The sequence below is a fragment of the Brienomyrus brachyistius genome, chromosome 25, assembly GCF_023856365.1.
Source record: "Brienomyrus brachyistius isolate T26 chromosome 25, BBRACH_0.4, whole genome shotgun sequence".
NCBI lineage: Eukaryota > Metazoa > Chordata > Actinopteri > Osteoglossiformes > Mormyridae > Brienomyrus > Brienomyrus brachyistius.
Window position 1 is genome coordinate 1,850,459 of NC_064557.1, and position 16,467 is coordinate 1,866,925.

General features: G+C 50.8%; 1 protein-coding gene across 7 annotated transcripts in view; it reads right to left on the minus strand.

Annotated features, from left to right (window-relative positions):
• The window catches only part of tbc1d1 (TBC1 (tre-2/USP6, BUB2, cdc16) domain family, member 1), a 35,406-nt gene that overhangs the window by 11,982 nt on the left and 6,957 nt on the right, over positions 1-16,467 (minus strand). For 3 of the 7 annotated variants that reach the window (XM_048996088.1, XM_048996089.1, XM_048996093.1), the window contains 12 exons: positions 11,036-11,542; positions 8,680-8,769; positions 8,424-8,528; positions 8,079-8,211; positions 7,434-7,525; positions 5,871-5,987; positions 5,234-5,359; positions 5,018-5,110; positions 4,641-4,906; positions 4,332-4,457; positions 3,885-4,004; positions 2,845-2,993 (listed from right to left, as the gene is read on the minus strand). In XM_048996088.1, coding sequence (XP_048852045.1) covers positions 2,845-2,993; positions 3,885-4,004; positions 4,332-4,457; positions 4,641-4,906; positions 5,018-5,110; positions 5,234-5,359; positions 5,871-5,987; positions 7,434-7,525; positions 8,079-8,211; positions 8,424-8,528; positions 8,680-8,769; positions 11,036-11,542 — 1,924 coding nt within the window. Of the gene's footprint in view, positions 1-2,844; positions 2,994-3,884; positions 4,005-4,331; positions 4,458-4,640; positions 4,907-5,017; positions 5,111-5,233; positions 5,360-5,870; positions 5,988-7,433; positions 7,526-8,078; positions 8,212-8,423; positions 8,529-8,679; positions 8,770-11,035; positions 11,543-14,052; positions 14,197-16,467 lie in introns of those variants that run through there. The other 4 variants (XM_048996094.1, XM_048996090.1, XM_048996091.1 and 1 more) reach the window with 4 other exon arrangements.

Consider the following 16,467-nt stretch of genomic DNA (forward strand, 5'->3'; position numbering starts at 1 on the left):
CACACACCACAGTGGGACACACGGACACATACACACACACATATACACACACATAAACACCTCAAAGCAGAGGGATCGCAGAAAACCTGTGCGTTTATCGCCCAATCAGCTATCAAGATAAATCCGTATCGGCACAACGCACTGTTGCAAAACCGAATACCCTAAATTTGAAGAAAACGAAGCAGCATTTCTAGAAAGGTGAAGATCTGGGCCGGAGTTCTCATAATTTGGCACGTTTTGCGTAGCATCAAACTTAAGGTCCGAGCTAAAATTATAATGTCAAAATGAAGGCAGGCTACAGGGACCCCGAGTTAAATGTCCACAGCTTCCTGTAAAGGAACAATCTCACCAGCTTGATACTGGAATGAACACGGTAGGAAGGTTCAAGAAAATTAGGGCAGTACATGTGTGTCAGGCAGGTTCAAGTGGGTTAGAGAGGTTCAAGTCCCAGTGTATGCTGAGGAATTTCACCGCTGGGCCGCTGAGCGAAGCCCTTAACCCCCAACTGACCCCAGATAAAAATGTCTGCTAAGTAGCTAAAATGTAAATGAATGTCTCAAGCTACAGCGAGACTGCCTGTTGAACCCTAATCTCTGCCCGACGGCAGTCGGCCTGCCTCTCACAGTCGGATGTCACACAGACTTCTCCAAAACAATCCCCCCCCCCCCCCCCCCAGGCCAGGAGACCTTCTCATAGCGAGGAGTCTGATGACAGAGTGCCACACGTACCGGCGTCCGTCACGCGGAACTCAGGCGAGCAGCCTGCTGGGAGGCAGGCCTACAGCTGGCTAATTACAGGAGCAGACGTAGGAGTCACGGAGCTGGGAGATGAGGACGTGCCATCAAACGCTACAAGCTGCAAGCTCCGACAGGGCTGGGCCCCCATCACACCACGGCACAGACGTCACGCACGTCCCCCCTGCAGAAACGCACCACAGCAGTTGACTTCAGCACCTCCGTACCTGAAGTCAATAGTCCTACTGTCAGAAAAAGGGTGCAGTATTATTTACACGACATAGCAATCTGTGGGCAAGACCCGCAAGATGTGGGGTAGAGTTTGCAGTTTAGGGTTCAGGACCTGGTGGTGCCCGATTATCACGTGGGAACAGCAGATCCCAGGAGAGATGAGTGCGGCGAAGGGGCTCAGTGAGCAGAAGGTTACCTGGTCAGATCGGAAAGAAACTTTTAGGCTTGTGCGGAAACCGGTCGGCTCGGCAGCTTACAGACAATATCACGCGCAGCGTTTTAAATATACCGCCCGCAATAGCTTCAATGTCAATTAAGTGTCTGCAAATTAACAGCGACAATCCGCTACAAAAGGCAACAGCGCCCCTCAGTGGGAGCTAGTCTGCAACACAAGGGCAGCTGATACATTTAGATGGACTGCTTTTTTTTTTTAAAAAAAAGCATGTTTTATACCTCTCCACGTCTCAGAAAAAAAAATTACCAGTATTGTTGCTCGCTACAGGGAATCCATGCTGGGAAAAGGAATATATATAAAAGCGAATTTAGGTGAAATGTTCTTTATGAATCCCATAGAATGCATTATGTTATTCAGCCTGTTGATTGGTTGACCACAAGCACTGGTGCCAACTTAAGTTACGCAGAAGTCCAGGGGAAAAAAAAGAGACTGAAGTAGGCAAGCAAAAATCGAGCAGATGAAATTATGTATTATGCTACATTTAATGCATAGATGAACACATTTTTTACTTGCACATCCACATTTCTGCATTGGAAAATTCCACGAATAACAGGCATACTTTTGTGTAATACCACTGGTGCCGGAGGTGAAACCTGCCAGCACTTATTAGCGGGATAATGTTACATTGCTTTTATCCTGTGGAGAATTAAACAAACATTTGGCTGGTTTTGATCGCGATCGATCCCCCCCCCCCCCAATAGCTAACAAATAACTAACAATGTAGCGAATTCCATTGTTTTGCCGTGGTGGTGCGGTTTCGTGTAATATTATAACTTGTGAACTCTTTTGCATCTCCCATGCTTAACTAGCATAAAAAGGTCCCAGTTCCTGTTGGGCTATAAAAGCCCCTGGGCGACACGGCCCAGGAACCAGGTCCCGGAAGTTTGGGGTGAAAGCACCTTGCGTCGGCCGTTTCCGATTCCGATTCTCTTAACCTCCTGAGATCCAGCAATTCATTTTCGTCCTCTGCAAAGGACATGACCTTCTGCTCTCGTGTCTCACACTGTACACGCTACTCTATTAAGTCCCGCGGTTGCTTACACAGGACAGCCGGGACTTCAAAATGACATCTGTGGGAGCGTGACCTTCAAAATTTTAATCAACATTAAAAAGCCTTTTCCCTGGTTTGCAAGAGGTCAGACAACATGGTCAGGGCAGACAGAGAGCTAAAACTTTGATTGGCTGGTGGCTGGGTTGGAAGATTAACTCATTTGTCTCAGTTCACTTAAAAAACGAATGTTACTTTGGATAAAAGCGTCAGATCAAATTAGTTATGTGCAAGGCACCTATTAAAATCGTCAGAATTATTCACTATTAATATTATAATTATACTTTACGCCATGGGAGCTCATAGAACTGAATGACAACTTTTTTTGGTAACATGCCAAAGTGACAGAGGGTCCAAAGTATTCGGTCACCAAATTTGGGGTCAATACATCCATCCCTGTAGCGCCACTATCAAGCCAAATTGCTAGTTTAATTCATTCATGTTAAGGGTCTTTAACAAGAATCCTCAGAGATTTAAGGGAATTCCAGCTCGATAGGTTTTTTCTCCCCTGTTCCGATATCTCCCGTTGGCACGAGAACCGCGCTAATAACAGCCTCCGAAATGCATGACCCCCCCCCCCCCCCACAGGAACTCACCGTCATATCTGGAGGGCGTGTCACACGTCTTCTGGGGTGTGGCCACCCTCAGGAAGATCTGCTGCCTCCAGGAGTGGCGGCGATTCCTCAGGGGGCTGTCTTCGCCGACAACGGCCACTACCGCGGGACTGCTGAGGGCGGCCACGTCACTGGTCACACACACACACACACACACACACACACACACACACACACACACACACACACACACACACACACACACACACACACACACACACACACACACACACACACACACACACGCGGACAGACCGGATTATTGGACAAGGAATATAAACAATCCTAACTAAAGCCAGCACATACCTGCTTGTTTCAGTGCACAAAACATGCAAAACTGAACCAGAAAACTATTCCATCGTCTCATTTTCACTCCCATGATCCTATTAGCTAACGGTCAGTTTCCTGCACGAAAATCTGACACTTTCCACAGGCAAACAACTCTCTGTAACAAAGTCGTCTCGACGCTTCGCAGAATCCAGGGATTCTACCACTAAGCGGCGCTGAAGCTGATCTCAAGGGAGGCGAAATGCTCAACTACTGAGGGTACACGCTAAGGAAGGCGAGAACCTTCATCCTGCATAAATCTTCTAGCTAGTAATATCTATGTCCCATCCATCTATATATCCATCCGTCTACAGATCTATTTGCCAATCTCTCTCTTTGCAAGTACATTTATAAAATAAAATTATACGGTTTAACATTCCGCTGCATTTGAATTCAGTCCTCCAGAAAATTCTCAAACTCTATGTTCTTCTAAGGACAAGAATGGATAAACAAACACTGAGACGCTATAACAAACACAAATCGCCCTGTCGTCCTAAAAGCATCTCAGGCCCACAGTGCCCCCACTACACCACTCTGGCAAATGACGACATCTTTAAATAGGGCAGAATGTGCCCACAAATGATGGGTTTCAACAGGCTGTCGGAACAGCTGGTGGACCAAGGGCGGCGGGCGGGACTCCAGCGGGCACGGCTCCAGCGGGCACGGCTCCAGCGGGCACACCAGAGACGCCGTACCTTTTACATTTGGGGGCGCCGTTCCCATGCACGGGGGCCAGGAATTTGAGAAAGTTGGGGACAGAGGAAGAGGAGTGCAGCCGAGCACGGAAACCACTGAGGTGGGAAGAGCTGTGGGGGCTGGAGAGAGAGGGTGGGGGGGGGGGGGGGGTGCAGAAGGGGGAAGGAGGGAAGAGAGGGAGAATGCAGCGATGTGGACCAGTACGAAAAAGGGAGAAGGAAATCGGGCACCCAGAGAACCCATGTGGGGAGGGGGGCTTCAAAATCACACTACAACAATAAACGTGGCAAGAAACCTGATTACAGTGTGAGCAGAAGGACATGAAGCTGGATGGGACCCGGATGGGGAGACTGAGACCGAGACGGGGGTGGGGGGCGCTGTAAGTCTGAATGTGATAAAATGGGACAGAGCCATGGCCTATCACCAGGTGGGGGGGGGCGGCTCACCTCCACTTCAGGCTGGGGCTGGGCTTTAGAGACCTAAAGAAGCTCGGAGATGAGGCGGAGGGTACCAGCTGGGCTGCGGAGGTGGAGGGCGAGGAGAACGGGGCAGCGCCATCGCCAGGGATGGGCCTGGTGCCACCCGGCGCCAACGCGAGACAGCACAGGCAGAGGGGAGGAAAGCGGCAGCGTTACGGGGGGAAGAGGTCCCGAGCAGGAGGAAGAGGAGGGTCCACAGAGTACAAGGAGCAGCTGGCAGCATGGTGAGAGGGAAAGGCTCCGGAGGAGACACGAAGCCACTAGCGCCGCACTTACTTGCTCTGGTGGGGGCTGTCGGTGCTGACGGAGTAGTGGCGCACCAGCTTGGGCTTGGTGGAGGCCGTGGGCTCCTGGGGGGGCGGCGGCCCCGTGGGCGACGGCGTAGGCAGGTGGCTGAAGGTGCTGGCGCGGCGGCGCAGAAGCGGCCTCTGCAGGTCGGGCGACGGCGCCTTCAGCTGCTGCAGGTCCCCCGTGGAATTATGGGCCTTCAGGGGGCTGGTGGGAAGACGCAAGGGGGAAACAGGATCCTCCCGGGATACCTCCTGGGCCAGTGGTGGTGGGGGGGGGGGGGGGGGAAGAGAAGGAAATCAGCAGGGGGAGCCACCCGGGACATTGAGGAGGACGTTTCTGTGAGAGGCTTCAGTGGTGAGAACCTGGCGGAGGCGGCTGAGGGGGGAGCTCGAGGAGCTGCACTGGGCCCCCCGGCCTTCGTTGTCCTCTCGCTGTAGCCTGGACTTCCCGCCTCCCTGAGGAAAAGCCCATATAGTTAGCAGAGACCCAGGTCCAGACTGCTACCCTGGCAACTAAGAATCCTGGATACCTCCAGGACTACCTGGCATAAACCCCTGCTACCGGCCACCAGCACCCACCTTCCAGATGCCCTCCAGCGACTCCGCCAACGACTTCTTTGCCCGGCTCGTGAACTGTTCAAGACGCTGCCGGTTGCTGCTCATGCTCGAATCGCCCATCTCCTCCGTCATGCCCCCAGCTGCCTGCTGAAAATTAGTTCATTTTCCTACCCAGCCACCAGAGGAAGCCCTACACACTAGGGGTCGTTACAATGCACCGTGGCATGATATTTGCCAATTGCAAAATACGACGATATGCATTGTAGGGGTGTAATAATACACCAACATCACATGAAATGATTGATTAATGTTGACGCAAGAGGGCAAAACAGGCGTAATCTCCGTTTTGCCTCGAGATTTTATTTTTGCATTTCGCACTGGAGTCTGCAGAATAAAAAATAAACTGCAAGAAAAAAAATTTGTACGAAACTGCGCGACTGCTTTTTTGTAAATGTATGAAAAGGAATAAATAAATAAATAAATAAAAACTGAGATCTTAATTAGTTTGCAGTCTTATTTCATCAAACATACTGTGAGTGTATCAAACCGAGAGGCCTGAATCGTTTATCGAACGGAACTGTGAGCAGATTGTATCATTACACTCTTACTACACACACACACGCACACACACACACACGCGGCCTGCCCTCCCGTGTACCTGGTTCACGCTGCCATCGCAGCCATGCGAGTGGGCTCTCTGCAGCTCCTCATACAAGCTGCGCAGACTCGCTACCACCAGCTCGTTCTCCTCCTGCTCCGTTTTGGGCCGGGCCCTCTGCACACAGGACACCGGGTCACCTTCAGGGAATCTCATCCACCTTATTGATCAGTTTGACCCACTTCCTACACATTACTATACAGTCAAGCCCTCATGCATCAGCGCTTCGTGATTCGCAAAATCCAAAGATCCACGGAACTTCCATTGGAACGAACTTACCTGCATCCGCAATCTTTCCGCACATCAGCGAAATCCTCGGAAAACCCCATTTTTATGTTTTTTTATGTTTTGTGGTCATTTATAAGTTTTCATGCTTTTAAGTGTAAAACTAGAAAGAAAAATTTAGTTAATGAAGATTCTACTGTGTTTTTGGGGGAAAGTTCAAGACATACAACATAAATTTGTAAAAAAAAAAAAAAAAATCCCTTAAAAATCGTCGCTTTCTTATGGAAACGTTCCGTTTTATGTCCACACTACACTGTACCTTTACAAGATGCGAATCCCATTCGCAAAATTTATTCCCTTTGGAACGCTAATGATTACATAGATATTAGAAGATAGTTCATTTACTATTTTGTAGTGGTAAATACACGTTAATGTAAATTCAACGCACAACAATTATATTTTTCTGTCAATGCATAAGAAAACGCAGCCAATGCCGTGTTCTGTGAATTAGTTGGGGTAACATTAGTGTACTGTACTGTAAATGTGCTAGTGTGACAAATATCCGTTAGGCGATGCTGTACTCTATTTTTACATCAAACACTTGTTTTGTTTTTTTTTAAAGGTAATGTATTAAGCTAACTTTTAAATGAAATTAAAGTGTTTTTTGGGAGCATGACTAGAGTCATATCTAGGGTTTAAACTGTAGAAATAAGCACATATCACCATTTTTAGTGACTCTACCAAACATCCGCGAATCCTCCTCATTCGCGACGGGTTCTGGAACGTAACCTCGCGAATGTCCGAGGGCTTACTGTATATGCTATAACACATTCACCGAGGACACTACCTTAAACGGACACAAGAGGTCACTCTAACCCAAGGTGTGTTTTAAATAAAGACTCGGCAGCATACTACAAGGCCAACGCGCAACAGTAAGATCACAGTCAGTGTAGACACTAGGCTCATGCGTTCCTGCGTCAGGTGATCATGGTGATGCTTCATGCATGAGGACACTTCCCTCCTCATTCTGCATGCAAGTCCTCCGCAGAGAGCCTCAGTCCTGGGAGAGCCGATTGCATCACTTTGACAGAGGACGCACGTCGTTTAATTTACATGCTCGAGTGCTCAAGGCAGGAGGAAGATGACGACGGGCGGTGGAGCTCAAGGACCAGAAAGGAAGAGCAAGACACCAAGCTCATCTAACAGCAGAGGGCGCTAATTACTGTTTTCATGGATTACAAGCAGTGTTGTCAAAGCACTCAACAGAACTGTATATCCTCAGCTATGAATCCGTTGAATACACACACACACACACACACACACACACACGGTACCCACCAAAATGCTCTCGAAGATGGACGCCTGCTGCTCATTCTGAAGCGTGGCCAGATGTTTTTGGAGCTCCAGCTTCACTTTTGATGGGTGAAGACCTGAATATGTGCACACAAAATTCTCCATGAGCTTACAAGTGCTATTGTAGCATACAGGGCTCCAATCCATCGATTTCAATCCACATCAGGAAATAGAACTGGAGTTTGGACTGGGGGGGAAAAGGACTGGGGAACAGAATTGGAACTGAATTCGAATCTCAGGGAGATTTTAATTCCACCTCTAGTTCCATTTCCTGACTTTAATTGGAAATCGATGAATGCATTCCGGAATGGCCCCTACCCTGGTAGCACCCCCTTATAACTGTGTGGGGGTGCTGTTCTCAGATCCTGGACTGGGCTGGCTTGGCTCTCATCATAGCATAGCATGTCTTAGCATAGCTCTACTGCCTGCTGTAATGAAACCAATGATCCAGATCGGTGACACACTCAGCCTACTGACACACCCAGACATTCTGTATTGAAAGTGTTGCCACTCTGCAAAAGGGTTTCCTGCATGACAGGAAGTGGGTGGAGGGGGGCTCAGAGATACTCCGGACTCTGCTCCGCAGTCTCCGATTCCCGCTGACCCTGCGACTTCCACGGCCACACTGACCTTCTATCCTCTCACACAGTCGGTGAAGCCGTTGCATGGGGCAGAACTCGCACTGCTGGCTCTGGGTCCTCGACGTCTGCTGCAAGGCGGCCACGGAGAACGCCTGCTTCAAAGTCAGCATAATCTCGTCCACCTGTACGACCACGAAGGCGTGACAGTCAAATTCTGGAATGGCCAGAACTATTCTTGCACAATTTTTGACAGTACTGTCCTTGCATAAACCGTGATTTAACATGGGCATAGATCTGCAGCGTTCTACAGTATGAGACAGCGGAGGGACTCAAAACACCCTACCATGCGCACACCCCTTAACCCCTATTCCCAGGTAAGATGGCCAGTCCTCACCAGAGCCTCATCGTTGCACTGAAAGACATAGCAGACGAACTGGAAGCTTCCGCCCTCCAGAGATTCCCTGCAGATAAATCCGAAGTGGTCGACGTGCCGGATGCCCTACAGGGGGCGACAGAACTGGGTCAGTACTGGCTACAGACCCAATACGGCTCTCAGCCTCATCGACGCGAACAGGAGAGTGTCCTCAGTGGATCCAAACAGGGCAGGATTCCCTCCCCGAGTAGGCACTGGCGTCCAGCCGCACACTCACCTGTGAGCAGAAGGATATTTCCCGAAAGCCCTTTTCCATGGCTACTTTTTTGGTGTCCGGACTCACCAGAAAGATCTGGGATTTGCCGATCTGCAGGGGAAAAGTAAAACAAAGAGCATCGTGAGGCCCCAGTCGGCCGACGAGAGACCTGACGAGTGACGGTATGCGGCAGCCCCCCCCTCCCCGCATCCGCGCCCGAACCCCGGCTTGGGCTCTCCACAGATTACACCACAAGGCTGGAATCTGCCGTCTAAGCAAGGAGCTTAAGGAGCCAGCAAGAGTGTTTCCAGGACAACGTTCCATCGGAAACACAAGCACCACCATGCCCCTCGGACCGAATCCAGGACGGGAACCCCGCAACAACATAAACCCAAAGGTACGGTTCTGTAAAACACACGGGACACTAGAATTTATTATCTGGGACATTTTAAGCGACTGTGACAGAGATATATACCATAAATGATGCAGTTTACGTACACGTAGACTCCAAGTCATTCTGAAATTCCGCTATGGTGTAATGATTTCAACTGTAGCACTTCTGCTTTGTTTTATACCGAGGTTTTGTTCTGCATAATGTAAGTAGGACAGAAACAGTAACTGTCCTTTCATCATGTACCCAGGGATTCAACCGGTGACCAGGGCTGGAGTACTTCAGCTCTGCGATGACTGCTGAAGCCTTCTAAGTCTCTCAGTGGCACTCATTTGTGTCACTACACATGTGTCAGGTCACCGTTTGACGGTCACCACTGGGACCAAGTAAAATTAAACCCCGCCCCCCACAAAGGAAGTCCCCAGCAAAAAAAATAAATCCCTGTGATGTCCATGTACGAGCTACCAAAATCGATAAATCCATATTCCCAGAATATTATGATCCTGTCCTGAGTGCCTGTGCTATGATGTGTACGAACATTGATAGGTGATTAACTGAGAGGCCTTCCACGAACCCCAGGGGATTCTGGGAGGTGAAGGGAAGCAAACAGTATGAAATGTGTTTACTCCGAATTTGCGTCCATCACCGTTTCAGCTTTCGAGGTTTATTGCGAAAAGGATTGGCACATCACCAATGATCATCTGTTTACTGTGGCGTCATACGCCTGGACATGTCCTGCCGTGAAAAGAAGTCTCACTTGTGGTTTTGGAACCTTGCCTGTCGAAATTTAGCCGTCTTCTACAACAGGCTCGGCAAAGCTGACAGACCTGTACCGTGGACTGGAAACTCCCCGCAGCGTCAGAGCTGCTCAGAGCGGAGATGCACTTGTTCAAACTGAGCAGAGAGCAGGACACGACTGTGCGAGAAACCACAACGTCCCGATTTCCTGTTTACAGTGTGTGGAAGGCGAATCGCATCAAGAGACACCAGCATCTCATGTCATTAGAACTTCAGGGTGTTAGTGAACCATCTTAGGATGGTGAAGATGACATCACAGCTACTGAGGGATGATCCCAGCACAGCTACTCCTCACCCCACAACAGAGAGCCAGAGGATGCTCCCTGCACAGCTACTCCTCACCCCACAACAGAGAGCCAGAGGGATGATCCCAGCACAGCTACTCCTCACCCCACAACAGAGAGCCAGAGGGATGATCCCAGCACAGCTACTCCTCACCCCACAACAGAGAGCCAGAGGGATGATCCCAGCACAGCTACTCCTCACCCCACAACAGAGAGCCGGAGGGATGATCCCAGCACAGCTACTCCTCACCCCGCTACAGAGAGCCGGAGGGATGATCCCAGCACAGCTACTCCTCACCCCGCTACAGAGAGCCGGAGGGATGATCCCAGCACAGCTACTCCTCACCCCACAACAGAGAGCCGGAGGGATGATCCCAGCACAGCTACTCCTCACCCCGCTACAGAGAGCCGGAGGGATGATCCCAGCACAGCTACTCCTCACCCCGCTACAGAGAGCCGGAGGGATGATCCCAGCACAGCTACTCCTCACCCCACAACAGAGAGCCGGAGGGATGATCCCAGCACAGCTACTCCTCACCCCACAACAGAGAGCCGGAGGGATGATCCCAGCACAGCTACTCCTCACCCCACAACAGAGAGCCGGAGGGATGATCCCAGCACAGCTACTCCTCACCCCGCTACAGAGCGCCGGAGGGATGATCCCAGCACAGCTACTCCTCACCCCCGCTACAGAGAGCCGGAGGATGATCCCAGCACAGCTACTCCTCACCCCGCTACAGAGAGCCGGAGGGATGATCCCAGCACAGCTACTCCTCACCCCGCTACAGAGAGCCGGAGGGATGATCCCATCCTTCTCCTCACACCGCTACCCTGAGCTTTAATGCAGAATAACTGACCAGGTAAAGAAACAAACAGCACAGGAGAGTGAGTGAGGGAACGGTACCGTGAACAGCATGGTGCGGTTCTCCCGGATGCTAGTAGGCTGCACTCCGGTCGGCCCGTTGGTGGCACTGCTGTGTAGCTCTGGAGAGAGCCCGTTTTCATCCAGAGCCTGCAGCGAAGGGAAGCTGGGGTCCTTCCGGAAAAACACAGTCTTCTGAGCACTGCTACCGTCCCACGGGCCCCGGAGGGTGGGGCCTGGGGGAAGAGGGCCCGTCTGATGTGTGTGCCCACGCTGTCGCCGCTCTCTTTGGGGTTCCCCATGGCCTGGGTCGCGCCCCCCGCTAGCGTGCCCAAACTTCTCAATGCATTCATCGATCAGGGCTGGCGGGGCCTTCTTGTGTGCCACGCAGACACGCCCGCAGAAGAGCACCTCGAACTTCTTGGCAAAGGCCGCAGCGTCGCTCATGTCATCTGGGACCCTGCCGTCCTGGAACCTGGACCCCGGGGGCTCCTCCTGCCGTGCCGAGCTCTTTCCCGCTTGACGCAGAGTGCTGATGATCTCTGGAACCTGCAGGGGGGCGACGTTCGGGAGGATTAGCGGCGACGAACGGGGCGCAGACCTGACTTACTGACACATGAGCCATTTCACCGTTCCCTTTTTCCTGACACTTCACTGGGCAACACACCCCAGGGTTAGGCTTAAATGACAGGCTTACAGGCTGAAGGGGAAAAAGGCAGGACGGTTTATTACGTGCCGAGGGAACTGGAACATTTCAAAGATGACTGAATATGTAGTTAAAATAGCCATAAACGGGCCATATTTTGCCACATGACACGGGCGCAGTATGAGACAGAACGGGGATCACACAACCGAGCCCGTCGTGACATCACAGGAGCACCAGAAAACGAAAGGACGCGTTACACATAAAATGGAATTTACGGAGATTAAATGCCACGTGACTAAATGGCTTAAAGTTGCCCCTGACCAGTCTTAACTTCAAGCGATAAAGTTTGTCTTTAACGTGACTGAACGTACTTCATCATGAAATGGTTAGTTTCTTCCTCGAACAAACAGTTTTTTAACAAAACGAGAAAACTTGCCGTGGGCACGCTGTACAATGCAAGGCAGGGCAAAGCGGAACGAACACATCTGGCCTGGATGTTAAACTTAATCCTTAATAAACCCTATATAGAAAGCATAAGAGAAACCGTTAGATTCGCAAGTATCCTGTCTGACACTACATGCATCCGAAAGCGGGGACACTGGCGCTCCTCGCGGCTCACGTCACCACCGGGAGACCCAGGTTCGCCGCGATGGCATCCTTCTGAAATCCGGCTCTCATCTCCCGCCCTTGGCATTTGACCTACAGACAAAACTGGAGCAGCACTCGAGGCACTGTCAGGGCTGCAGAAAGCTTGGGATCCGTGCGAGAGCCATCTTCCAGGGACCGGTGAGGGCTTGCCACTACGTCCGCGCCGTGGCATGATGCTGGAACACACGGCAGGCGAGTCGCAGCGAACAAAGACACGGCATGAATTATTAATGCCGGACTTCTCTGGCCGCACGGAAAGAAGCGCGTGGTGTCACGCAGAAGCCCCGGGGTAATACTCCGCCTGCACATCTCGCCCACGAAACCTGCACAGCGCCATCGAGATAATGCAGACGTGCCTCCTGGTACCGTCCACCTGTACCGCTTTGAGAAAAGGGTCCCACACATCACTGTGGCCCTCAAACCAGTACTAGATCAAAGAATTCCTGTGTCCAGTGTACCAGTCTAACACGATAACTTGTTTTGGGGTTTAAAACAAACAGAGGACCTGGAACCAGTTAAAATAATAAGAAGAACAAGATGAGAAACGATTCCATGGGTGTGATGCTGTAAGAAAAATAGGCTCCACAGTAAACACAGACTGACCCTCTCCACAACACGCTCTCTCCCCCTAATCAAATCAAGGCACTTTGGAATTTGGCCCCTGGCCCAAATCTATTTTAAAGAATCCCTAGCCGGCTCCTGGGAACCCAACGTCAAACCGCACAAACGTACACGAGGACCCCGCAGGGTGCTGGGGAAGCCCTGCCTTCAGGATGCAGGATGCTTACAGGCGGGAGGCTCCGGACCTGGAGGCAGCGGCTTCCTTAGAAGCGGTTAGCAATGTAGCAACTGTGGGGGACCCCCAGAAAACAGAGTAGTGCCCCCAGTGGTGTGGAGGCTGTGATCGTTAGTGGACCCTCTGGGTAGCGACTCCATGCTGACCGGATCACACCGGGCCCTACATCCTCAAGCCAGGAATTCACCTCTTTGCTTCCTATAGAGTAGTTAAAGCTCCATTCTCGGCAGTAAGGAGACCCAACTGAAGGACCGACATGAGTTGTTTATAGCTAATTCCACCACAACCCCCCCCCCCCCCAAATACCCCACAGGATCAAAAGGTTTGCAAACACTACATCTTCAGCTGGATAAATATGCAGTTAGAATCAATTTTAATTCAGCTTCAGCATCACAGTCAGATCCTAAATACAGCAACAGGAAGACGGATATTTAAAAAATTTAAAAATAAAACATCAAACGCAAGGTGAACAAGTTCATCTGCTGTTCTGGGCTCCTTCCAGTCCATGGTCCATCATTCAATACAGCAGAGAGGCTCTGCCTTTAGATAATCGGTGCCAGGAGAGTGGTTCCTCACCCCAAACCCTAAACCCCGCACCAACGCGCAGAGAGCAGCGGGACCGACTGCCGATTCATCCCAAATGCTGGCATTCCTTGTAAATCCACAGAGACGCCGCACGGAGAGCCTGAAGTGCAGTAACGCGAGGAGGAAACCAGAGACCGTGATACTGCCGGCCAACCTGAGCACAGCCTGGCAGGCGAACAAGCCAATCAGGATGGAGGGGCCGGACGGCAGCAGGTCAGAGCTGTTCTCCAACATGGTAAGCGGGCAGGGGGCGTTCAGCGTGAGGATCCCCAAAACCGCGACCACATAAACCGCAGAAAGTGAGAGCTGAGACCCACCAGCCGCCTGTCCTGTATCCATGCCCAGACCGACCCCCCCCACCACCACCACCCCCAATCGACTCACCTTGGTCACCCAGCTGAAGAGTGACACCATATCCTTCCTCCTGGTTTACTCCACAACACCACGGTAACATCGGACGTCGGACAACATGCTTCAGCCGTGTCTCCCCGCAGGGCACCACCGCTGAAACTTCTGTTTTTCTTCAGGAACTTAACTGCCCCCCCACCCCACCCCACCCCAACCCACCCACCAACCAACCATGCTTCATGTCTGCCGATGATGTCACCACCACCACCCCCCCGCTTCCCAAAACCCTCTCAGACCCTCCCACTCCTCCCTTTCAGAAGACAAGAAATGCCCGGGGGATGGGCGTACGCCAGCGTCCCCTGCCGCTGAGGCCGACAGGAACATGCGCATAAACCTGAGAAAGATTGCGGTGTGACCGGTACAGGGGAGACAGAAGCTGGCCCACTGGATGGAAAGAACGAGAGGCAGCAGCAGAGTGAGAGAAAGAGTGAGAGCAAAAGAAAGAGAGAGGAAGAAGAAAGGAAGAATTACTTTGACTTTTAAAAACTACCCAAAGCTACGCAACAGTATTTACAATATTGTTGTTTCTTTCAAACAAAATAAATATAGAAAAAGAGAAAGAAAGAAAGAAAGAAAGAAAGAAAGAAAGAAAGGCTACCCTCCCTCCTTTTGGAGAAAAGAGACTTAAAGAAACAAGCTTCTTCGTAGCTCCTGTGATCGGGGCTGGTGATGGCGTGTTCTGTGCTCGTCTGTGCTATGCAGCTCCCACACACTTTGCGGAATCTCAGCCAGAAGCGATCCTGGGTCCTGTCGAGGCTTCCCACTGACTCACACCATGACTCTGAACCTGCCCGACTCTGCATCACAGCGGACAAGAAGCGAGCGTCCTGGCCGTGCAGCTGTAACCGGCTCGTCCTGTAAATCGGACTGATACGCCACCAACCGGGGCAGACGAACAGACTTCCTGCGGAATGCCCAGCAATACCGAAGTGGGCAGATCCTTCCTGCCCGACAGTGTTTGGGCTGACAGAGGTGGCTGAGGGCAGCGGTGTCGATGCTTAACACGCAGGCGCTGGAATCATTCAGCCAGAGCAGACTGACAGCGAAGGGTATAAACCAGTCAGCAAAGTCTGGATTGACATGTTAAGGCAACTAAAAAGTACAATACCTACCATACTGACAATATCAGTAAATCATCTAATCTATCATCTAATGTCCTCTATACCCTGTTCCCTCCCCTGCAATAGCAGCACAACAATTTCATTGTGTTCCTTGGAAACACACGTGACAATACAACCTGAACTTGAAACCTGAAACATACTGGGCACATGAGAATACATGCATATTTAAAAATCTACATCAGACCACTTTTTAGTCACCCCACATACAAAAAAAAACAATTAGCAGTCAAGTGACAAGGCAACTTAAAAGCAGGAGCTTGAAGCCTTTCCCAGGGACAAGCAGGGTCAGAGTTCAAAAGCTACCGAGTAAATCAGATCTCGGCGCAGTCAGAGGGCCACACGGCAAGACGGAGGGACGTCAGGCGGCCACGAGGGCGCCGGGACGCCGATCTCATGTGGGATCGAAGCTAAACTCCACATGACGACTGTTCCAGATCGAGAGGAAGAAATACATGTCCAATAGTGTCAGGACCAGCGGAAAATATGGAGAATTCTGGGAAAAGGGGGCCAAAAGGGACAGAGAAGGGGGGGTGGGAGCGTCCTGCTGCCGATCTCCCATGCTCATTCGCCTGTTTTACGATGACCGGAGAGCCCTCAGCTCCATCAAACATCGACTCACAGTGGCGTTTTCTGAGAAAACTGTACCCAGAGCGACAAGGGTCACGTGACAGACAAAACGAGACCAACGTGACGACCGAAGCCCCGAGATCCTTAGACCTCGTGCACTGCGGAGTCGCCATTTTGCTGACATCCAGCGGGAGGTACAGGGCAGGCAGAGCCCTCACTACCACACTTAAGGACAGCGAGGTAACCAGGCTAAACTGGGCACTAAATGTTTCCCACATACAGGAAAACAGGAGACTTCTGCAGTCCAAACTGGGTAGTTTTCTCAGGAAAAGGTTTCAACTTTTAAGCTTATCCAGCCATGCTTGGTGCCGCGACTTGGGCTAATGGTTTAATACACCAAACATTTTGATTGACACTGGCCAACATACATTCACTGTTACTTTGTCGTCCTGTACAGAGTTGCCAATCACCCACAAATAGCCTACTGGCCCACAGCCTAAAACAACAGAGAGTCTTCTATACAATCTGTTGCAAGTTTTAATTTACTGAGCCCCAGTATATTGTAATGCTACACATTATGTAAGGACACATTCAAAGATATATTGTTTCATTGTAAAAGGCATAATTTCACATAATGAAGCTTTATTCCAGTAACATAAATTGGCCTGAGATATGGGGAAATTATGTTCAGCATAAATTCTGA